Source organism: Cavia porcellus, unplaced genomic scaffold, assembly GCF_034190915.1.
Source record: "Cavia porcellus strain 051 isolate PalLab524CR breed Dunkin Hartley unplaced genomic scaffold, mCavPor4.1 scaffold_29, whole genome shotgun sequence".
Classification (NCBI taxonomy): domain Eukaryota; kingdom Metazoa; phylum Chordata; class Mammalia; order Rodentia; family Caviidae; genus Cavia; species Cavia porcellus.
Window position 1 is genome coordinate 18943291 of NW_026947512.1, and position 24990 is coordinate 18968280.

General features: G+C 41.7%; 1 protein-coding gene across 4 annotated transcripts; it reads left to right on the top strand.

The window, feature by feature from the left end:
- Positions 1-1227: 1227 nt before the first annotated feature.
- Elk4 (ETS transcription factor ELK4) lies at positions 1228-22251 on the top strand. Of its 4 annotated transcripts, none has more exons than XM_003474789.5 (5): positions 1228-1383; positions 7877-8092; positions 9973-10839; positions 11675-11791; positions 14135-22251. In XM_003474789.5, the coding sequence occupies exons 2-5, from the start codon at positions 7886-7888 to the stop codon at positions 14231-14233; spliced, it is 1290 nt and encodes a 429-aa protein (XP_003474837.1). In that variant the 5' UTR covers positions 1228-1383; positions 7877-7885; the 3' UTR covers positions 14234-22251. The 4 variants fall into 4 exon arrangements, with proteins under 4 accessions (XP_003474837.1, XP_063096046.1, XP_063096044.1 ...); XM_063239976.1 differs by lacking the exon at positions 14135-22251 and adding an exon at positions 12514-14117; XM_063239974.1 differs by lacking the exon at positions 1228-1383 and adding an exon at positions 1542-2273.
- Positions 22252-24990: the final 2739 nt, after the last annotated feature.

A 24990-nucleotide genomic window follows, 5' to 3' on the forward strand; every position in this document is an offset into this window, starting at 1 on the left:
TGTATAGTGCTAAGGTTGGAACCCCAGTCCTTGAGCATATTAGGCAAGTGCTGTGCCACTGAATTATATACCTCATTATCATTGTCATTTTATATGCTTATAAAAATATATCTTATATAAGTTTAGAGAGGTTAGTCACATTCAATTAACTGAAGGTCACACACACAGAAAATGGCCAGGGACAACCAGTAATTCAGACACTGACCCATTTCGCTTCCTGTGAAACAATATACAACCTATTTCTTAAGGTTTAGCAGTTCCAGATTAATGATTCGATATTCCTTCTACTGCTAAGTTGTTCTAGTAGAATTATGCTAATGAGAACCTGTGAGCTAGAAACTTTATGCATTTTATCGCTTTTAATCATTACAACTCCAGGAGACTGGCTTCTCTCCCTCCATCTTACAGTTGAAGAACTTGTGTTTCAGACAGGCTAAGAAAGTCGCTTAAGTCCTCCAGCTAGTGAGTGACACAGCTATGACTGGATTCCGGGTCTCCACCTCCATGGCCAGAACCAGCTGCTCCTACACTACTAGAGCTTCCATCAGTCAGCAGCCGGCCCAGGGAGCTACCAGTTATCAAGTTTTGGTTGTCCTGGGATCAGGCACGTCGATGCAAAACCCTTGGAACCACCTTCTCGGTCCACGAACTATAGAGACGGTTGGGAACCGCCTCCCTGGTCAGCTCAGCAAAAAAGCAGCGTCCTCTCCCGTCCCGACAAGATGCGGACGACCGTGCTCTTTCCTGGGTCCGAGAAAAGTCGTCTGGAGGAGCCTGGGGACCCCGAAGCCGGTTTCTACGGCCACCGCCTGGACCTGAAAGCAACAGCACCGAGCCTGGACAGAGCAAGTGGGGAACTCCAGGGGGCGCCGTTGCTGCGCGCACAGGCCGGCCACAGGCCCCCCCAGAGCCGGACTGCTGGCCGTCGAGACTCGCACGGCCCCCTCGGAATCACGACCCCGCCCTCCCTGTCCCGGAAGTGACGCGAGGCGGCTACGGAGCCTGGGAGGGGCCTCTCGGCCGCCGGGAGGGTTTGAGAGTGGCGGCGGCCGCCGAGCGACGGACAGGCCCGACCGCAGCGACGAACACGCCCCGAGCACGCGCCTGGCGGGTAGCGGCCCGACGACTTGCGCGCCGCTGCCAGTGCCGCGTGCGGGGGCGGAAGGCGGGCGTTCGAGGAGCTGTGCGCGGCGGCGGGAGATGCGGGAGGCTGCGGACACCCGGCGGGCTTGGCTCGGCCGCCGCCGCCTTGTCTGGGTCCGTCGCGGGGGTCGCAGTAGTTGTCGCGCCGCCCTCGAGTTCCCAGCGTGAGGAGGAGTTGGTGGCGGGTAGGAGCATCGCGCTGGAGGCCAGGATCGAGAAGGAGCCCCGCGCGTGGCCTGGGTGAGCAGCCGCCCGTGCGCCGTCGGGGTCCCGCGTCGCCACCCCTGGGCCTAGGGGCGGGGGCGAGGGCGGAGGGCTCGCGGCACAACAGGAAGTGCACGCGCGGCCGTGGCGCGGGCTGAGCGCGCTCCCCGGGGACCCGCCCCCGGCCGCGCGCAGTTGGAGACTGGGGGCACGCCTATACGCGCGCAGTGTCCCTGGAGTCCCGCGAGGTCCCTGGCGCAACGGTGGTGGCGGTTTATGTTGCGTGGGTGGTTCAGAGGGGAGCGGTTCAGACTCAGTAGTGACAGGAAATTGGAAAATGAAAGTACAGTCATTGAGTGCTTACAAAGGCCTGTGAGGTTGTGCCTCTTCCCCCGGACTTTGATCTCCTCTGGGGCGCAGGTCACCGGTGTTTCTTCCTCTCACCAAGCTCGCTGTTCATCCGGTGTCAAGTTTCATTTCTTTTTCTACTTCTCTCCAGCAGCCCCCCTCCCACCTTTACTTTCCGCTTGGTACACAGCTGCGGCCAGGCCGAGCGTGGCTTCATTCCTGCCTCGGAAGCCCAATTGGAAGCGTACAGTATTCGGGGGCGGAATGTTAGCACGCATTGGCAGGAAATAAGGGGTATTATTGACAGAAGTCGTTCGAAGGTACACGGTTAGCGTTTTCTCCAGCTATTGTTCTTTGACGTTTAGGGCATTTAACGGTTCTGGAGCTTTATCCTTCACCGGATAAGCTCATCTGGTTGATGGAGCGGATCTCCGGCCCCCACCTCCACCCCACTCTGCGTGGAAAGCTTGGTGCTTCAGTAATTAAGGCTGGCAGTTCCGTCGTTAAAATGTGTGATTCAATTTTTTACCCCCTCGGGAACTGTCTCCTCTTTGATTTCATTTAAACATTAAAACTTGGTAAGTGAAGTCCTTTACGTCCTTTGGGAAAAAGTCTCAGGTTTTGTTGGATTTAGCAATAGACTTTTGGGTTGGGGATGTAGCTTAGGGTGTTTGTGCAGGGCCCTGGGTTCAATCCCCAGCATCACCAAAAACAGAGAGGAAAAAGAAGTGTACACATTTAATATTTTCTTTAATATTATGCAGCAGCTCGGTATACCTACTTATTTCTTGATAATGATGACTGTTGATAAGCTAGTTGTGTTGATAAGCTAGTCTTGATACATTTTATAACTTGGTTTCATTTAAACAGTGTGCTGAAGAATTTGGAGACTTTTTTAGGTCTTAGTTACTGTCTGAAAAATAGTTGGGCCGTGGGTCACCACAGCAACTGGACTATGTGTATTATAAACATGTTTAGCGTGGAAGAGTTTCATTTAATGGCGTCTTCTTTCTCTTAACAAGTTTTTTCAACATGGCTCCCTCCTTTTGGGGTGTGGAATAGGGTTGGAGGGCTTGGCCATTGAATAGGGCTTCGAGAAGACTAGGCCAGCGCTCTACCACAGAGCTACTCTCCCAGATCTGTCTTTCAGTTTAGCTCAGGAATTACTCTTTGAAGTGTTAAAATAGAATCAGTTATGTTTTCAGAATTTAACGTCTCAAAAGTCAGATTCCTTTGTTTAGGTCAGTTAAGTATTTTTCTCCATTATATTTCTGAAAAACTTGTAAAACTAATTGTAAACTTGGGGTTTCGTGTGAGGGAAAAGTATTTTCTGATACAGTACACATGTTACTTACATGTAACAAGAATAAAAAATCTTATTTTTAACTTTCACATTTGCAGTTTTTAATAATTGCCTTCTGGAATTTTTTCTCTCTAGTTTTCTTTTGTGGCTGAGATAATCCTTGAGTTCATGAATACTAGTAAATTGAAGAGTTTCAGGTTAACTGCATACTCCTGATGGAGGGAAAACCTGATGTAAAAATTGGGGCCAGGTGTGGTTGGTGCACTTGAGGAGGCTGAGGCAGGATGATCACTGTGAGTTTGAGGCCAGCCTGGGCTGCATAGTGAATTAAAGGCCAGCCTAAATTACATATTTAAATTTGAGACCCTGTCTCCAAAAAACAAACAAACAAACAAAAAAAAACAAAACCAAAAAAACATTGAATTGGAAGCCTGGGTCTGGTAATACACACCTGTAATCCCAGCACTCAGGAGACTAAGGCAGGAGGGTTGATGGGAGTTTGAGACCAGGCTACCCTGAACTACACAAGTTGGCCCCATATTAAAAAACAAAACAAATAAAAAATTGGGGATAAGGTAGAATGCACTTTAGCATGTGAAGCATGTGATGTTTGATTGCCAGCACCACACGCACACACAAATAATGGGCTGGTTTTTAAAAAAACTATCCCCTGAAGAATTAACGATTTATGTCTCTGTTAGTTTTTCTCAAAAGCAAGTTGACTTCCAGTACCTCAGTCACTGCTGCAGTGCCCTCTGCCTTTTCCTCTGAGCACCCTTCTCTGCCAGGTGCACTGCTGCTGCACCAGAGATGGCGTCACTTTCCACAGCAGTCAGGATCTGTTGCCATGGGTCCAGCAGGTCAGCAGTGCATGACTTCATCCATGATGCTGTACCAGTGACCATTGGGGTAGGATGGAAGTTAAATCTGCACCACCCTGGGGTGCCCATGATTTTGAGTCCCTCTCATTCGCTCAGAATGGCACATGTGTGATCCTTGTGGAGATGTTAGTATTTTCCACCTTGTCTTTTCATTTCTACAGCTTGTCTGTTAATAAAGCTGTAAGATTCAAATACAATCTGCAGGGTAGGTATCAAAATGCTAGGATTTGGGTTTTAGAATTTTTTTCAAAAACAAGTAGAATTGTAATCACCATATTTGCAGTAGTATAGTGGTTTTAAGTCTTTTACTTTTTGGTGCTGGGGATCGAACTCACAACCTCTCGTTTGCCAAGCTAAACCCCACAGCCCCAAGTGCTTTAAGTTTTTGTCTCTCCTTCACCATCCTTCACAATCATACATTATTGAGAACCCCTATACTGGGCTCCAGTCTCCGGCAAGGGCAAGAGAGAGAAAAAGCAGGAGACAAAATGGCAGTATAGTGGCCATCAGGGATGACTAGTAGTTTATGAGAAACAAAAGGCCATGAGGCAGCAAGAGACTTGGGATTTATTAATTGAGGAGGAGATTATCAGATGACTCGGGTGCAGGTTGACTTCTGCCAAGAACGATCTTGTCTTGGAGTGTCTTTAGGTTTAGTGGTCTTAGTCTTAGTGGATGGAGAGGATGGGAAATCTCTAAAGGATGATAGCAGCAATCCCAAGCCTCCATTTATCCCTTTTTGAAGTCTGCAGAATTAGCCATTGTGAATTTGTAGTCCTCAACAATACATACCTGCTCCTACCCCACAAACATTTTTCATTATTGGAAATGTGGAAATTGAGCTCCAGAGCTAAGGCTGTGTTTACCAGGCCCTAGGTTTTAACCAGCTTTGCTTAGCAAATAATTGCTTAAATGGGAAAACTGCATAATAAAAAAAGTCATTGCCATGAACAGACATCAGGGAAACTCATCTGGGAAACTCAGAAAAATAACTGGAAACTCCCTCTCACATTTAAAGGTATCATATGATAACCCACTATTTTAACTCCATTAAGTGAGAATATAGTATATTGATTTCCAGTAAACATGGTGATTTAGCATTAAGCAGCTCTTCATTTGTGTATTACCATTTAGCATCTAAAATAGTAATTTAAAATCAACTGGTGTGCTTTCATCCTTTCAGGAAAGAGGGTCCCTGGCAAATACATGAGTCTAGGACTCAAGAAGAAAGTTTAGCTTAATGGCCTCAGCTTCTTCAAGAACTCTTGACGGTAGAAGGCATCTCCCCTTTCCAGTCTTTATTATTTTCCCATCTTTTGGAAGACACCGTTTCTGTGATTTACTTCAACTGAAGATTATTGGAAGACATTTCTTGAGCCTCAGAGAAGTTACAAGACAAAAATATTTTTGCTAGAATTCCTTCCCTCTGCCCTTTTTGGAAGGACAGAGTTGGCCCGTAAGGACCCTCCTTTGTGAATTATGTTGTTAGTCTTCTTAGGCCTAACGTTTGTATTATTTATTGTGTTAGTTTTATTTTAAGCATTTTTATTGAGATGTAATTCAAACACTGTGAAATTCACATAGGTAGCATATACAGTTATGTGGTTTTTAATATAGAGTTGTACAACTACCACTACTCAATGAAGCTTTGGAATATTTTCAGCTATCCTAAAAGAAACCATGTACTCACTAGCAGTCATTCCACATTCGTCTCCCTGCTCTCCTCCATCCCTACCCCTTAGCCCTAAGCAGCACTGATCTACTTTATCTGTAGATTAGCCTGTTCTAGACATTTTGTGTAAATAGGGTTATGCATTGCATCGTCTTTCGTGGCTGGCTTCTTGGATGAACTCCTGTGTTGCCTGTGTTATATCAGTACTCCTTTTTATGACTGATAACCCTGTTGTTTAAGAGTGATGCCATGTTGCTTTGTAGGGATTTGAGTCATTTTCATTTGTTAGATTCGATGAATAATTCTGCTGTGAACATTCTTGTATAAGTTTTTGTATGGACATTTGTTTTCACTTCTCCTGGTATATAGCGTGGAGTGGAATTGCTGGTTTATATGTTAAACTGATTTGGTCATGCCATTTTACGTTTCTACCAGCAGTGTGTGAGGGTTTTAATTTCTTCATCTTTGCCAACACTTGATGTTAAACATTTTTTTCTTTTCATGTATTTACTGGCTATTGGCATCTTTTGGAGATAACATCTTTTCGATTCCTTTGCCTAGTTAAAAGTTTTTTTCCAGTTGTAAGTGTTCTTTGTATATTTTAGAAACATGTTCCTCTTGTGATGCATAATTAGAAAGTATTTTCTCCCATTTTGGGGACTGTCTTTTCACTTGCTGTGTTGTTTACAGCACAAATTACCTGTTCTTTTCTTTTCTTTTTTTTTTTTTTTTTTTTGGTACCGGGGATCAAACTCATGACCATGTGCTTGCCAGGCAGGTGCTTGTGCCACTGAGCTAAATCCCCAGCCTAAGTTACCTGTTATTGTAGCCTCCCCTTCCCCATCCAACCCAGGGCCTAGGGCATATTAGACAAGCATTATACCCCAGTCCTATGGTATTTTAATAGAATTGATTTAATTTGGTTTAATGAAGCTCTGTTCTACTTTGTTTTCTGTTTGTTGTTGAGACAAAGTTCTGCTGTGTAGTTCTGTTGGTCTTGAACTCACTTTGTAGCCCAGGCTGGCCTTGACCTAACGGTGATCTTTCTACTTCAACCTCCCAAGTGCTGGAATTATAGGCATGCACCACTATGCCTGGCCCTCAAACTATTCTGATCTATTGTGATCTCATTCTTAGAAGAAGGAAGGTTTTTGTTTTGTTTTTATGCATGAAGATGTTTAGTGTATATTTCTTAGGATGAGCTTACATATATTGGGCCAGAATTTCTGCCCTTAAAGAATTCTTTCTAGTAGACAAAATATTTTGGAGTTCTGTGAGGAAAGTGCTCTTGTGAGAGCATTTCCTTGCTGATCCATTGCCAAGCAAGAGGTTATCAACGCAGGTACCTGGCAGTGACTGGAGCCACTCAGTTGTCTCATCTGGGCAGGGGGTACTGCTGGCACCCAGGGATAGAGACCACATGTGCTGTTGAACAAATTACAGTGCATAGGACAATGTCCAAAACAAAGAATTACCCGTCCTCAAAATCAGTGATGCTGAAATTTGGAAACTAGCCTGAAAGGAGAGATCTGGAAACATGAGATATTGAAGGATTTTTCAGTTCATGTCTTGATAGTCAAATAAGGATTGCTAATGAGAATATATTACAGGTAGAATCCCTGTGGACAGAACTGTAAATTAAATCAGAGAAACATTTTGTTGTCCTCAGAGCTGCCACTTTGTGGCACTTACACTTACAATAGTGTATACTATTTGGAGGAGAAATACCAACTGGAACAAACTTAGTTTTGATTATTCCCTACACCTCAGCCTCAACCCCCACCCTGAGACATGTATCAGCAAGTAAACAAATCAGGCTGATTTAGGTAGGCATACTAAAATGATGGTCTTCGGGGAGGATATGATGATAAGATTTTAAGGCTTTTTTTTTCTGGTACTAGGAATCGAATTTATGACCTTATGCTTGCCACGCAGATGCTTACCCACTGAGCTAAGTCTCCGGCCCCAAGGCAGATTTTAATCACTGATACACTAGAGGTTGACACTCTCAGGGTACTACCCCTGTAGTTTATGGAATTAGCTTTATCTTCCTTGCAAGTTCCTCATTGCCTGAGATCTCCCAAGCATTGTGGCAGGTTTATGATTTGGACTCTAGACCTAGGTTTCCTGGATTTAAATCTCAGCTTCACCATCTTCTTGGACAAGTTACTTCCCATTTACCAATCAGTATTTTCATATATAAAGCAAGTTGCAGTATCTCTTATAGGATAGGAGTGCTGTGGATAAGAAAGGAATCGGTACACTTAGAGCATTTATGAAATTGCCTGACACACAGGGTTAATCACAGATCTTGTATTTTTTCAGCCCATTGCTATGGACAGTGCCATCACCCTGTGGCAGTTCCTCCTTCAGCTCCTGCAGGAGCCTCAGAATGAGCACATGATCTGCTGGACCTCTAACAATGGAGAGTTCAAGCTTCTGCAGGCAGAAGAGGTGGCTCGTCTTTGGGGGATTCGCAAGAACAAGCCCAACATGAATTATGACAAACTCAGCCGAGCCCTCAGATACTATTATGTGAAGGTAACACCCATCCTGATCTCGGTGTTCCACAGAGAGCCTCAGGATGAGCAGTATTCCTTCTTTGCTGTTGCAGCTATAGGTTCTGCTGTCTTGGTTCATTTTAATCCAGTTTATTGTATAGCTTCAGTAGTTGGGAATTCGGACATAAGATGTAAATGTTCCAGCTCTTTTTCTTCAGTAACCTACTCTCATCACACATTTTAGTTCTCACTGCAGTTGTCTTTACAAGAAAAAGTACAAGAATTGTATACAGAAAAGGCCACTTATTGGAACATGTTTGTAGTCTATCATGATTATATTCCTCATGAGGAGTTGGTATGAGATGTGGTTTACACATCTTTCTGTCATCCCCTTCCTCTCTTCCCCTCCCCACCATATTTTTTTAATTTGTCTTTTTGTGTTTGTTTTTGAGACAGGGCTTCATGTTGTACAGTGCGGGCTGGCCTGGAACTCACTGTGTAGCCCAGGCCAGCCTGGAACTCACACCCGTCCTTCTCCCTCAGCTTGAGTGATGGGAGTACAGGCCTGTGCCACCACAGCCAGCTATTAATATGGTGTTATTTTGGATACATCCTTGGGCAAGAAAAATAGTGCTCCAGATTGGGAGTAGGAAGCTGAGGTCTTTTTTTTGCCCTTAGGTAATTGATCTTATCAGCTTTATAAGAGGCAAGAGTCAAGCTGGGGAGCAAAATAAAAGATAGGTAATAGAAAGTAGAGATCTCCCCTTCCCAAAGAGGAAGGAGATCAAGAAGTGTAGGGAGGGAAGGGGGAGTAGATGAATAAAAGGAATTGGGATGTCTTACGTACATATAACAATTCCCCATAAAGCATGTGAACATTCTATATTGTGCACATGTATGAAACTGAAGGGGAAAAAACCCCTCTTTTCTTTGCCCAGGAGTTTGAAGCTTAACTGGACAATGAAGCCAGAGACCCTGTCTCAAAATAAATGAATGGTTGGATGGATGAGTAGATGGATGGATGGCTGGATAAGCAAATAAATAGATGAATGAATAACAGCATTAAAAAAAAGAGTCAAGCTGAGTGGTGGCACATGGCTGTGATCCTAGAATTCTAGGAAGTCAAGGCCAGAAGGATAGGAGATTTTAAGCCCAGCCTGCTTTACTTAGCAACTTAGGGCTGGTCTCAAAATAAAATATCAAAAAAGGGCTGAGACTGTAGCTCAGTACTCAGGCTCTCGATTCGATCTACATTACTGCCAAAAGAAAAGAACAAAAAAAGAGGATGAAGGAAGAGAGGGAGAAATCCACCAGAAGTCCTGAGGAAAGTAGGAACCTTACAGTTAATATTCTACATCCGTTTTTGCTTACTGGGGATGCTTATGGCTTGTACCTTTGGAATTACTTAAGATCGCAGCTCAGTGACTTCTGACTTAATACAGATACTTGGTTGACTGAGTCTAGCAATTAAAATTTTCAGCTTTTTTATTTTTTAATTTCTAAAATTTTCTTGGTACTAGGAATTGAACTTATGACCACACACTTGCCAGGCAGGTACTGTGGCTGTGAGCTATATCCCCAGCCCAGCTTTTTTTTTTTTTTTTTTTTTTTAAATACAGTCCTAGGGATGGAATGTAGGGCATTAAGAATGCTGTACAAGAAGTGCTCTAACACTGAGCTGTATCACTATCCCCAAACTGTCAGTTTTTATGTTACATATTAGTTTAGCTGCTAATTTTGCATGTTCTTGCCTTACCTTTCCATAACACGGGCTGTATTTGGCTCGATAAATGTAGGTGACTTTGAAGTTTTTAAGTAAGCTATACTTCTCAAATAGAAAGCCTTATGTAGGCTTTTTCATGAGCTGTGGGATATAAGTTTACAAAAAAGTACATGATTGCTTATTTTCTTTACCTACAGAATATCATCAAAAAAGTGAATGGTCAGAAGTTTGTGTACAAGTTTGTCTCTTATCCAAAGATTTTGAAAATGGATCCAATGACAGTGGGCAAGATCGAGGGAGATGGTGAAACTCTGAACTCCAGTGAAATTAGCAGTGCTTCGAAAGATGTGGAGAATGGGGGGAAAGAGAAGCCTCAGCCTGGTGCCAAGACGTCCAGCCGCAATGACTACATACACTCTGGCTTGTATTCTTCATTTACTCTCAACTCTTTGAACACCTCCAATAAAAGGCTTTTCAAGTCAATAAAGATGGAGAATCCTGCTGAGAAACTGGCAGAGAAAAAGTCTCAGGAACCAACACCATCTGTCATCAAATTTATAACAACACCTTCAAAAAAGCCACCCATTGAACCAATTGCTGCCACCATTTCAACTGACCCAGCTATTTCTTCATCTTCCGAAGAAACTATCCAAGCACTAGAGACATTGGTTTCCCCAAAACTGCCTTCCCTGGAAGCCCCAGCCTCTGTGTCCAGCGTAGCTGCCAGCTTTACCCCACCTCCCATTCCACCTATGCCCCCTTCCTTGAAGGAGCCACCCAGGACACCCTCTCCACCTTTGAGTTCCAACCCAGACATCGACACGGACATTGACTCAGTGGCTTCTCAGTCAGTGGAACTTCCAGAGAACTTGTCTCTGGAGCCTAAAAGCCAGGGTTCACCTCTGCCAGAAAAGGACAAAACAAGTAATTCATCGAGATCCAAGAAACCCAAAGGGTTAGAACTGGCACCTACCCTTGTGATCACAGGCAGTGACCCAAGCCCTCTGGGCATATTGAGCCCATCTCTTCCTACAGCTTCTCTTACCCCAGCGCTGTTTTCACAGGTAACTCAGCTGCTTCTAGTCCTCTGCATTCATTCAGCTTTTAAAGCAGATCTAGAATTTACACTTACGTGTTTGTTCTTTGTTACATAGGTTTGTCTTAGAAAGGTTAAATGTAACCCGTGAAAGTAATCTAATCCTCATCTCATTTAGGATTGCCAAAATAAAAGGCTTGGGGTGTTGTCTTTAAGTTCATTGTCCTATAAGTAAATGAATATATTGGGGTTTTTACTTCATCCTGAATAAAGTTCTTCCCTACCCCCAGCAGTGATATTAGAAAACAGTAGGTCCTAAGAACCTTCCAAAAAAAGGACGCATGTAATGTTGAGTAACAGGTTTGGTTAGTTACAATAGATATTTATTAACTTGCTCATCTTGTAGAAATAGATTACTTCCAGATTGTTTACTCAGCTTCCCTTTATTCCTCTGTACCCAAATTCAGATAAGACCCTAAAAAAGTTGGATTGGTCAGGTGTGGTGGCACATACTTGTAATCCCAACACTTTGGAAGGCCGAGACAGGAGAATTACTATGAGTTTGAGGCCGGCCTTAGCTACAAAATGAGTTCAAGGCCAATCTAAATTGCATAATGAAACCCTGTCTCAAAAAAAAGTTGGGTTAAAAAGTAGTTATTTTGACCTTTACCTTTCTTAGGTTACAAAATGAGGTCTAAGCTTTTCATCATGATAACATTCTAAAATTAGAGATGCTTGAAGTGGAGAATAGCATGGTATTTGGGCTCATTTTGTATCCAGATTTATGTATAACCTGACTCTGCAGCTGCTAGGATAAAGCAGAACCCTGCTGATCAGTAAGTGGATGTTTTTGCGTATTGCAGACACCCATCCTGCTGACTCCAAGCCCCTTGCTCTCCAGCATCCACTTTTGGAGCACGCTCAGCCCTGTGGCTCCTCTGAGTCCAGCCAGACTGCAAGGTGCTAACACACTTTTCCAGGTAATTTCATCAGCGTCTTGTCTCTTTAAATTGGGGGAGGTAAAACAAGGAAGCAGGCAGAGGGCCAGTGTCCCTTTCTTAAGTGTGTGTGTTGTGTGTGTGTGTGTGTGTGTGTGTGTGTGTGTGTGTTTATTACCAGGAACCGAACTCACAACCTTGTGCTTGCCAGGCAGGTGCTATGCTGCTGTACTGTATCCCTGGTCCCCACTCTTCAATTTAATCATTATACAACTATATTTATTAAATATTCTTTGAATTTTATCTTTCATTTCTAAATGTTAATCTTCTTGCCAGCAGAGAGCTTGGATAAATATATACAGTCGAGTTTCCTTTTCCTCGTTTACAAGTATATTATATGACCAGTAATTGTTTAGTACTAGCTAGAGTTTTGAGCTCAGCCACCTATAACTCTAGAAAGCCACTATTTTAAAAAAATTTGTGTGTGTGTGTGTGTGTGTAATATGAGTGTAGTGACTGCTTGAGAGGCCGAGGCAGGAAAATCACTTGAACCTTTGGGCTAGTTTGGACAGTATAATCAGTCTCCATCTCAAAACAAAAACAAAACAAAAAACATGTACATGTTTGCAACCCAGTTTGCAACAGGGTTATGTGTTAGCCCTGATGAATCCTTGTGGACACGAAGTCTGTATACCTAATTTATGAGATTGTCTTGCTGAATAACACATGGTGGTGTAGTGTTGATGCTTTTCCTTGTGATGCAGCAGTGGACTAGAAATTGCCACTCTCTGTTGCTGCCCAGCATGGCAAGAACATCCTATGCATGTAGTTAGCCTGGGAAAAGAGGAAAATTCACAGCATGGTGTCTACTGGATGCATAGGACTTTAGTGTAAGTTAAGCCATTGTAAGTCAATGACTGTGTCTGTATACATAGCCAAATGCATACATGCAGATAATCATGTATTCCTTAGTGATGACACATTCTGAGAAAGTCATTTGTTACCAGGTAGTTTGGTAATTGCATGTCCATCATAATGTGCTTATACAAACCTATATGATCTAACCTATTGCATAACTGGGGCATCTCATATATGTATGTAAACACAAGGGAAAATGATATAGTCAAGAGACAAGGTACACAAGACAAGAAGCACAAGGTATATAAAGCTGGCAGGCATGATGTGGCACAAACAATGAACCTTTTATAAGTAAAGGTACACTGCAGAATAATAATTAAAAAGCTGGGTGTGATAGCACATACCTGTAATCTCAGCACGGGGAGACTGAGGCAGGAAAATTGCCCAGCGTATGAGGCCAGCTAATGCAGGGCTGGGAATTTAGCTCCGCGGTGTAAGGACCAGCCTGGCAAGTGCATGTTCGATCTCCAGTATGTGAAAAAAAAAAAAAGATACAATGTAGTGGCCAGGCATGGTGGTTCATACCTGTAATCTCAGCACTTTGGGAGGTTGAGGCAGCAGGATTACAAATTTTGAGTTCAGTCTGGGGAATTTAGTGATTTAGCAGGACCTTGTCTAGAAAAATTAGGAAAGGGGTTGGGGGAAGAAAGGAGTTAGGGATGTAGCTCAGTGTGAAGGCACTGGGTTCAGTCCCCAGAACTCCCAGGGTGGGGCGGTAGGGATATAGGTGTGTTATTCCTCCCTTCCTTTTTTTTTAATGGTGGTGCCAGGAATTGACTTTAGAGCCTTAGGTTTGCTAGGGATGTGGTCTGCTGAGCTACCCTCCTTCCACATCTGTCCTTTTTGTTTCTTGAAAGAAATTTCTAGATTACCAAACAGGAAGAGGTGAGATTTTCTGTATTTCACTTTTCTTTTTTATATTTTGTCTCTCCCGAACAGATATTTGAGTGCTGGTCTGATCTTAGACCTTAGGCAGACTTATAATGTTACTGCAGCTTCCGCCTGGAATTGCCCTATTCAGGGGGTCTTAGGATACATGACAGGGAAGCCGAAGCCCTTTTTAGGATGAGGACCCTCTACTTGACCTTCGTGGGCTTCTTTTTCATGATTTGCTTTATCATTGAATACCATTAGTGCGTGTTGCCATTCACTGGACTTTCTGCAACCTTCTTTGAAGTGAACTAACCCTATGTGCTAGATTTGGTGGAAGGTAAAAGATGATTCTGTGTTCCCACTCCATTGAGTAGGTTGGAGAGAGATAATATTTAATTTAATATGTCAGGGCAAACAACATTTTTTAAAAGTTTGTGTTACACCATCATACTCTTGTGTCACAAATGGTTATTGCATTTGTCTTTTGAGTCACTTTGGAAGGCTATCATATTTTACCTCAGGGAGTATAGTGGGAAGAAAGTAAAAGTTGGGACGGAGTAACAGGATGATGGCATGTTTTTCTTTCTTTCCCAGTTTCCTTCTGTATTGAACGGTCATGGGCCATTCACCCTGTCTGGCCTGGATGGACCTTCCACTCCTGGCCCATTTTCCCCGGACCTGCAGAAGACATAATCTGTGCCCTTGTGGTGTGAGAGACTCAAGGGACATAGAAATGGAGAGACATTCAACCTGACAGCATTGGAGTGAGAGACTGACTTTATGACTTTTGCCATTTCCCACTGAAACACCTTTTTCAGGATTCTCTTTAAATAGGTTTCAAGTTACGACTGTGTGAAATGCCTTAATTGGAGTCCACTACCACATCCCTGTCTTTTTTTTAATGTGGCGCTAAGTGCTAAAGTAATTTTGGTGGGGTTTAGCAGCTGTACTTAGCAAGAGTGATTAAGAACAAAGTTACTCCTCCTGACTATTGAGATCTTTTGGCTAAGAAGAAAATTGTGCTTAGAATTTATTATTTTAAGAAATACTAGTTAAATGAAATTGGCTGTGCCTTTAGGACTGAGTGTGCTCTGTTGAATAAGTAAAAGTGAGCTGTTTATAAGCAGTGGGAGAAAATAATTCATTCCTGTTCGTACAAAAGAAGATGCAGCAGTACAGTTGTGCAGAATGTTTTGCAGTGAACTGCACTGTGTGGGTGTGGAAGCAGTTCCACGTACACATGTATGCAGCAGGTCTCTTAGCCACATACATGATCTCTTCTTCACCTGACGAGCACATGGAGCTAGTCTGTTTCAACATAAGCCTGGAATTTAAGGTGGTTTTAGACCATCCTGTGAGACTGTAGGATCCTGTGTCTAGCATGAAATGGTGCTGTTTGGTATGATTGTATTCCTGCAGGGCACCGCATAGTTAGTGATGACTTTTAGAAGAGTGGACTTGGGTTCAACTGATACCTTAGGACAACATGAAGGGTTTCTTCCAGTTAGGAGACACTGAGTTGGGGAGGGACTCTGCCATGTTCCTGCTCATTTTACCCCATTTTCTTCTGTATGGTCATCACTTTTCCTTCTAAATCTAAAGCTATTAGGGGTTATGACAGTATTACATGCCATTCAGAAAGTGGAATGTAAGTGAAACCTTCAGTTAATAATGTGACAGAGATGTTCAGGTCTAATTACGGAGAATCAGTTCATTTGGCAATATTCATACATAGGAATTAATGTTTTAATTAACATTGGAAAATGTAGACCTGTATCTCTATGTTACCAAATTTCTGAATTTGTTTTTTGAGACACAGTCTCATTATGCAGTTCAGGCAGGGCTTGAACTCACAGTGTAGCCTAAGCTGATGTCAAACTTGTGGTGATCTCTTGCCTCAGCCTCCTGAGTGCTGGGATCACAGGTGTGCATTGGCTCTAATTTATAAAATATTACCATATAGTACTATAATCAGTGCCAGGTGCACACAGATCTTTTGATTCCCCCAAACTGAATTGGTACCAGTTACACATTGGAATCTTTTGAAAAATTTGGCTTTTAAGCCCGGGCCTAAATTATATACTGCCATTACCACCATGCTACTGAAGTAGTTTTTCTTTAAGTTACATAGAAGTTTATTTAGCTCATAGCTTTGGAGACTGAAAGTTCAAAATCTGATCCATCTCGCTAGCCTCTCGGAGGTTCTTCTGCCTGCATCAGTCTGCATGCTGATGGCATTACTGGGCAGGTGTGTTAAACTCTTTCTCAACACTGTAAATGAGTCACATGAGCTAAGTGGTAAGGACTTGAGGCAAACCAGCATCTTCTGAATAACAATACTCACTTCAAATTTATTTACAAATAGTAGAGAAGCTCTTAGGTAAGGTATTTAAGATGAGTCGTTTGTAGTGGAGTGGATACTCAGTGAGCTTTCTTCTGATGTGTAGTGTTGGAGACCTGTTACTGGTTCATTTGTGGTTGTCAGCTGCAGTTCTGTTCCCAAGATGTGCAATAGTAGTGTGGAGAGGTCGTGTTCAGCAGTGATGGGAGCAGGCACAGTGAACTGTCTTTTCCCCTGTTGAATGACTTTGCATGCTTGTTTTTTGTTTGTTTTTGTTTTTTGTCTTTTTGAGACAGGGTCTCACTATACAGTTCAGGGTGGCCTTGGGCTCGCTTTGTAGTCCAGGCTGGTCTTGAACTTGCAACAATCCTCCTGACTCAGCCTCCCCGAGTTCTGGGATTACAGGAGTGCGCCACCACACCTGGCTGCATACCTGTTTGGAATTAGACCCCTTAGCAGCACTTTGTAAAGTTTATTAGGTTAACATTTGTATAGTAAATAAATATTGTTGACTGACTAAACTAGATGTTTTAAATTCTGAAAGCAAAAATGTATTTTTATCTTTTTTAATTAAAGGAGGAAAGCCATTGATTTGTTTTCACAGGTGATACATTTGATGGTTTACTGTCTCAGTACAGAAGTGCTTTGAAACCAAGGGCACTGTTAAAACAGTCAGAGCAACTTCCTAGGAAGCAGTTTTAGATTCCTTTTTTCTGTAAGCCTGGAGCCAAAGCCTCTGAGAGGTGTAAGGCCTTAGGAGGCAGATGATCTTCTTTCTCTTTGAGGTCAGCTAATTTGGGTAAGTGTACAAGAGTGTGTGTGTGTGTGTGTGTGTGTGTGTGTGTGTGTGTGTGTGTTCTTAAGTCAAAGTTTACAGCCTTAGCCAGTATACGAGGCAGACAGTTCTATTTGTAGACTACCTCCTTCCTGGAAAAGCTTCAACTTCATATTCTTTTGAACAGTTACAGACTTCTCATTAGCTTCAAAAGGTGACATGCCACTTACCGTCTGTGTTTCCCAGGAGACTTCCCTTGGGCTCACTATGTAGTTGATACTGTCCCCAGGCACTTGTCAGGGTGGGCGTGGTTGGGTGGCATTCGCCTGAGGTGAGCAGAGCAGGTTGTAGGGTGTTTTGAGGTGTCTCCTGTGAGACCTCAGCTTTTCTTGCATTTTGGCTGCTCTTCACTCAGTCATGTGCTAAGAAATGTTTAACAACCAGGATCTTGAATGGAGGGGGACAGCCATGCACGCCACTCCCTCTGTGGCTGTTTTCAGTCCCTACCTGTGACTTGAGAAGGGATGTGCTCAGATCCAGTGCCAGCAAACCACTGCAGTACTCCACCCAGGGTAGCTTTTCACCTGAGTTATAAAATGTATTTTTCTCATTCATATGCTGATTTTTAAAAATGAAAATCTCCTATCTGACTTGAGTAGTCTTAAAAAAAGGTTTGCTGTACTATTTGTATGCTATTCTAAAAGACATCCTTTATGATAGAACAAAGAGGAATTTTCATGGATTAAAAAAAATCACATAATTAAAGAATCTAGAGATCAACTTGGAAGAATGAAAAGATCAACCCAGCCTTATTCTTCTTAAGAGTTAAAATACAGGTTTACTTCCCCCCCATGAAAACAATTATGACAGTTTATAGGTATAATTTTTTTTTCCTTCAAATTTTGATGGCAAAAGTAAACCCATGAATTTTAACTGGAACATTCTTTGAAGATCTGCATGTTAAATTACAGATTAAAATAAAATGAGGACTTACAGGCTGTTCCATAACACAGAGGTGTGGTGGCCAGGAGCTGGGAGGCTCTGTGTACCCCAGCACTGGGGTATCACTGTTTCACCAGCAGCATTGTCACACCCTGATGTCAGAACTTGTGTGATGAATCTAAACATCTCAAATAGCAGGTTATGTTTCTGATGAGTTGAGCACCTGGAGGGGTAACCAGTGGTATATCAGAAAAGTTGCCCCCAGGCTTTTAGAACACACACCTTAAATTGAAAAAGTTTTTGAAGAAAAAAACTTTCCCTGTTAAAATTCATGTGTGTATATGTTGTTTGTAGTGCTTCTATTAAAGTAGCATGAATAATACAAAATGTGCACATGGAGATGAAGGATAGGGTATTTGGTCAGGGTGGTGGCTAGTGCGCCTTGAAACACATACCCTATTGGGATCACAGATAGAATACTGCCTCTCAGTGAGATCTTGGCAACTAGGTGTGATTTGGTATGTGTGTGTGATATATAGGAAAATCCCAGAAGAACTTGTCAGCTTTTGAAATTTGTATAAATTCTTTTTGTAAGTTGCCAAATAACCCATTAGCAAATGTTTGCCAGATCTTCATGCATATTATTTTTAACAGCCTGTTGTCTCTGTCATCTTTGTACTAGGTGTGACTATTTTTATCTTGTTAGTAAACTTTTGGACTTCTTTTAGCCTTATTACCAAGAAATTCAGAATTATTTCACATTGTTTTATGCCAAAATATACAGCTTACACTTTTTTGCTCTAAGTTTTAATTTGGAGGCTGACACTTTAGTATCTGAAGGAGTAGTTTTCTTGATAGTCTCTTTTTTATCCCTTTATTTACTATGCCTTTTATTTACCCATGCCAGAAATCTAGAATCATGCTGAGGTAGTACCATTCTAAATCTCAGGATAAACCTGGGCCGCAGGAATGTTAGAGACTTTTCCTGATGCACGAAAGTGTGATAGGAGATGCTGTTTCTGAAGAGGAATTGAGCAGTGAGGTGGTTGGTCTATAGCAGTAAATGAAATAGGGGTCACATAAACTGGCTTTGTTTAGCAGGTGGTCTGAACCAGAGTGAATTCTGTGGGAAGTATTTTTCTAGTCTTTTGTTTGTTTGTTTTTTGAATAATCATCATGTTATGGAATCAACAAATGTTTTTTCTTTTCATTGCTGGCATTGCCGGAAATGAGGTGCCCTGTTTGTTACTCCTTAGGTCATCAGAACTCTGCTTTCTGAAGGTAAAATTTTAATCTGGAATTTAGACTCCTTTTGGGTGGTGTGGCATTAAACAAGAGAAGGTGTGTGACTTCATCCTTGTGGTCGGTGGAGCCTGTTACATCACAGTCATGCTCTGACCTATAAATACAACAGGTCCAAAGGTAAATTGTTGCTGGTAGTGCCAAGTGTCCTTCAAGCGCAGTTTCGGAGGCTGTCTGGTTCTTCAAGCTGCTTTTCTGAAACTAGGGTAACTTTTACATATCCTGGCAGAAAAATAGCCATTTCTAGGTTGCTGCCGTTGTGAAAGATGGAAATCCAGAGGGCTTTGTGTGACAGCAGATGCGGGCTTTAAACTTTCTGCAGAAACCAGGACATTGAAGGTATTGTTCGCATTTTATTTTGTGGTGCTGGAGATGGAACCCAGGGCCTTGCACGAGCTAGGTTAAGCACTCCACCACTGAGCTGTACCACCAGCCCCCATAATTTAAGATGGAACCTTTAACAAGGAAATTCATGAGGGTTGCAAAACCTAGTAAATCTTTTGAATGGTAATCTTGGAGTGTAATAAACATCAGGAAGTTTTTATGAAGTTTAAATACATACTTTGATAACATTTAATTGGGAGACTAGAACATTTCTAAGTCATTCTGATTTATTATTGGCCAAGTACATATATGTACATGTGTATACTCATGTATATGTGATATATTGATTGAGAGGTGTGTGTGTGTTTTTCAGAGGGAACATATTCATCCTCTAGACTAGGATGGCTCTTAGGCTATTTTATACTAAAACTAAACTTTTGCTGCACTTTGTAGTTGCTACGTTTTAAAGATTAATACCTTGCACATTTCAGTTTGTAAATGTATAGAATCATAGGCCTTAAAAACTGTTTGCCAACGCTTTAGAAGTATAGCACTTAAATGTGACATACTCTGAATAGTCATCTTAAACTATTCTCTCATGTAAGATGGCCTTTCTTAAAAATCCTGTTTTTATTTGCTTTTGTGTAAAATCTTTATTACATTGGTTGTTTCTCAAGAGAGGAGGTTTATACTATAACCAGTATTTCTAAAATACAGAAATGTGACCATGGATTATTATAAAAGTGGAGGATTTCTAGCTTTGTGACATGTTACCCTTTTAAACTGTATGTAAGTTGCATTAGCAGAAACCTCAAAAAAGTGTGTCTGGCACTGAGTAGTCTTCTCAAGTTTGCCTTGTTTCCCATCTCATAAAGGCCTAATCTGGTTCTTGTTCCTTCCAAAGAATATGAGCCGTGCTGTCCAGCCTGGGATCGTTCTGGATGGGGGGTGCCCTGTGGCTGGATTGGAGTTCTTGCTATAAAGTCATTCAAGTCTGCCTGGAGTTCAAGGGTGGGAATGCCATTTACTGGTGTTAAATCACTTGGCACTTTTCTTGGGCACCATTATTAGCACTGTTTTGTTTTTAATAACTGGAAGCACTTAATTATTTTGTTTAATTTCAACTTGATATTGAGGGTCTGGGAAGTAAGATTTCTCGTTTATGTTTTGGGGAATTGAAGAGTGTTTGGAAAGGGATAAATGGATTACTTAATGAGCCATTCTTCCAGGCTCAGTAAGGTATGTTTTTTGGCTAGGGTATTTTACAGTCATTTATGTTTTTAATGTGTTTCACAAAAATTTATGATTTTTAAAAATTTGCAATTGATAAGTTACATTGAAATTGAAAATTATCCATGTAATAAGCCCCCCTTTTCTTCTTTAATCATTGTTACTTACTGTTTGTAATGTAGGGAACCCAGACAGTTCCTTCTGAGACATTTCAGTTTTTCATTGTTTGGGGCAGTATTACTAGTGGCCTTTGTATATACATTAATTCTTTATGTAGTAAAGTAGCATATTTCAGGAACTTCTCTGTTCAGTATTAGTGAAATTAACTAAAATGCATATATGTAAGGACAAAAAATTAATACCATTAATACTTTTATTTACTGGAGGCCTGTTTATTTGGTTTGGCCCTGAATCTTTTCTAATCACAGTCATATCTATTTTTTCACTTTGGCCTTCTAGCAGGTTTCATTGTGGGTAGTGAGATTAAGTATGAAACTTTTAATTACAGTTTCTCAATATTATTCCCTTTATTCACCAATAAAATTAGCCTTAAAAGAGAAAGGTGTATAATGTGTATAAATTTTCTTTTCTTTTCTTTTTTCTTTTGAGCCTAGGTCGATGTTCCTGAAACTGGCCTCAAAACTCCTGGGCTCAAGCCATCCTGTCTCAGCCTCCTGAGTAGCTGGGGTTATAGGCATGCACTATTGGTCCCAGCTTAAATTTGTATTTTAAGGAATAAACTAATAATTTTCCTTTTCATATAGCATATATCAAGATCCTATCTGAAAAAACAACCCCAAATGGAAAATTAAGAGATATATTAAACAACAAACTTTTAATTTTCATTTAACTAGTCTTTAATTCAGAAAAAAAGCTTAGATCTTTTACAGTGCTTACAGTACTCTTGCAGTATATCCCTCCCCCAGCACAGGACAGCAAGTATTATTTCCTGTGCATGCCTTAATTTGGAGTGTGTGATAAGAATTTTCCACATACTCAGCTCAATTGAGAACACAGTTACTTCCTTGTTTATTTTAAACTCTCATGATATCTAGTATTGATCATTTTATAAGTATTAAGAAACAGTGCAAGTATACACCTGTCCAAAAGAATGATTGTGTTTTTAATAACTTGTTTGAATTAATTTCAGTTTATATTAGGGAGAACTTCAAAGTAGCAAAATCATCATTTTTCCCCTTTTTCCTGAAAAAGCAATTAAAATGGTAACTGAACAGTGACTGAAACTCGTATTAGTTGTTGATAAAGCTAAGCAGTTCACCTTACCTGTTGGGGAACAAAGGGATATTGTTTTAAGGTTTATTATAGGATTTTAAGGTTGATTACAGGATGTTTATAGTCCTGAGTTTTTCCTGTGTGTGTGGCAGAGAAATTTCATAATTTAGGTCTTTGAGGGAAAGGATATGCTGGCACTTTGACCGATTTATAATATGCTGCTTTAAAACAAAAAACATAGTCGACACTCAGGGCATCTCCAGACATTGTAAGGGTTGCTCTGAATAACCAATCAGGTGATTCTTTTTCTATCGCTTCCCAAGTTGTATGCAAAAAAAAATCCTGTTAAAAGTCTGTAGTGGTGATATGTGTCTTTTAAGAAAAATGAGGATTTAAAAAAAAACTTTTATGTAAGAACTGATAGAGGGATTTGCTTTGTATAATGCAAGCCGAGCTGGCTTTAAGAAAGCACTGTAGCAGATTGACTATGAATGCAAAGTTATACAGATTTGTCAGTAGATCGGGCAACAATTGTATTTTTTTAAATAAATATTTTTAACAAAATGCTTTTCTGAATAGAGTATTCATTTCCCTTCTCTCACATCCACTGAAGTAGTCTCTTTGGGTACATTTTCAGACATACTACTGGTGTGGGGGTCAGGAAAGAATTGAGCTTTCCCAGGATTGGTTGTGGAAACTTGGTCGTCAGCTGCTCTGCTATGTATCTACATGAAAATATTTAAAGCCTAGTTTGGAATGCTGGGTGAAGGGGGCAGCTGTAAAATGATTATTGGCATAAAAGGAATTAAAAAGAGAACTGACTGGCTAGAAAAATTACTCATCATGCAAAATTCCTTTATTTTATTTTTTAGTACTGGGGATTGAACTCACAACCTTGCGCTTGCCAGGGCAGGCACTTAGGCCGCTAAGCTAAACCCTCTGCCCGAATTCCTTTATTTTAAATATTAGCATTTTAAAGGGGTTTTTAAAAAATAATTAATTAAGTGGCTTTATTATATCTTTTGAAAGGAGCAGCCTTTCCTTGTTTTCTTTCTAGCACTGTTTCTTTGTATGGTTTTTTGAAATCTGAAATAGGGGACTCCAGTTGATTTATCAAATAGGCCTTTTCAGCCAGGCGTGGTGGTGCATATCTAATCCCAGCTCTTGGGAGGCTGAGGTAGGACTGCCATGAGTCGAAGGCCAACCTTGGCTACATAAACAAATTCAAGAGCAGCTTGCACTACATAGCAAGACCCTGTCTCCAAAATAAGCAAACAACAACAAAAAACGAAACAAAATAGCTAGCTAGCTTGTTGAAGCCATTATGTATTTTCTAACCTTTCCACTGTTGACCCAACTTTGTCTTTCGAGAGGCATGCTTAATTCACAAATGTTTTCTGGGTTTAATAGATGCGTACAGTGACACGCTTACACCTCAACAATATTACTTTCCAGGGCTGGCATCATCAGATAGGAGCTGATGATGAAAAGCCGTTAAGAGCTCACATCCAGTGTCCTTACACTGCATTGCAACTGTAACAGAAGGGAGTCAATGAAAGTGACCCTAGTCACTGAGGTAAGATAGCAGCATACAATAGTAAGGAAAAGGAGCAAAAATCTCTAACCCGCTGTGCAGGTTGCTGTACAGGCTGGATGCAACGCCTGGTATTAGGAGTTTGCTGAAGTGCCAGAGGCTGCCCTGGTTTTTTTTTTTGGTTTTTTTTTTTTGTTTTTTTTGGTACCAGGGATTGAACTCACAATCTTGTATATACCAGGCAAGTGCCTGAGCCAGAGCTAAATCCCCAGCCTTCCAGAGGTCACCCTGTGACTCCTGTGTGTTTTGAATGCATCACTATGGTTTATAAAGCCCCTCTCCAGTCAGGGTTGTCATCATCTGAGGTGGCTTTTCAGCTCCTGTCGGCTTCTCGTTTTCTTCTTCCTAAGATGCTTTTCACATACTTTCCAGAAAACCTCATTTTCTCCTGCACATCCTGCTACCCCTGGTTTCTTTCCCTTGCTCTGTTGAATCCATTCTTTTCTAAATCTTCAGGTATTGAAGAGCCCAGGGCTCAATCTTCCGACCTCTGCATTTACTCCCTAGATGGTTTTCTTCACTATATGTGTGTGACCACAGCATTTAGATCTTCACTTCTGACTTGCCTTTAGGTGTTTGTATCTGTATTATTGATGCCTATAGATAGCATCCTAAAATGACCATGTATAAAGCAAAACAGAACTCTTGAGAGCTCCAGTGTTACATGGTCTCATATATTCACTCAGGCCAAATGCCTTGGAGTCATTTTTGATTTCCATTGTTTTGTTTTATTTCTTGAGAAAAGACGTCATTGTGTAGTTCAGGCTGATCTTCAACTCACTGTAGCCAAGCTGGCCTTGAGCAATCTTCCTACCTCAGCCTCCTGAGTGCTGGGACCATAGCTCATCTTTCTTTCAATACCTACACTCAATTCAACAAATTCTCTCAGCCTGACCTTCAAAATACAGTTTTGGTCCAATTGGTGTCACCACTTCACATTATCAACCTGGTCCAGACCACCATTGTTCAGTCTTGCAGTACCTGCGCTGGTTTCCCAAGCCGAGGCTTACCCTGAAGTCTCTTTTCGATGTAACAACCCTGGTGATTGGTGAAACACGAGCACCAGACCATGTCACTTCCTGCCTAGCAGTTCTCCTAGTAACCTCACATCTCACACAGGGCCACCCACACTGCTACCAGTCAGGCATCCCAGCTGGTCCCAGTCAGCATGCAGCCTCCTTCCTGCAGCTGTCCTTTCTCACTGCACTCACACCTCCTGCTGCTGCTTTTCCAGCTCTAGGAATGTATTCCAGTCTAGGCCCTCATGCTGTGCCTGACTGGCTCTTTCCCAGGTCCTTGATGGCTTGCTTCTTCCTGGGCAGGCCTCCCATGCATATCGTGACTTTCCGCTGCTTTCTCGGATGGGATTCCACTACTGCTCACCCTCTGGCCTATTAGGTGTTTGTGTACTGTCTTCCTCTTTTCACCCTCAGTGTCATCCGTGTGTGGCAGGGACTTCTAACAGCTGAAATGGCACCGTAAAGCCTTGAGCATAGTAGGTGCTGGGTCAGGTATTCTCAAATGAATAGAAGTGTTCTCTGCAGTGCATCTACACGTCAGTGTCTCCATTTAGTTCATCTGTGTGCTGTTGGTTAGATCCCCTAGTTCAGCCAGCAGAGGGAATTTGGGAACAGGATGGCCTCACAGCACTCTGAAATGTTGAACTTCTATAAGGAAGGAGATGCTGGGAGAAAGCCCTCTTGCTTTGT

What these genes read in the sequence shown, in the direction of transcription:
- Elk4 (XM_003474789.5), top strand. Translation starts at nt 7,886, where the DNA reads ATGGACAGTGCCATCACCCTGTGGCAGTTCCTCCTTCAGCTCCTGCAG. An exon ending in CCCCAGCGCTGTTTTCACAG is followed by an intron (nt 10,840 to 11,674) that starts GTAACTCAGCTG and finishes TGCGTATTGCAG; the next exon opens with ACACCCATCCTGCTGACTCC. An exon ending in GTGCTAACACACTTTTCCAG is followed by an intron (nt 11,792 to 14,134) that starts GTAATTTCATCA and finishes TTTCTTTCCCAG; the next exon opens with TTTCCTTCTGTATTGAACGG.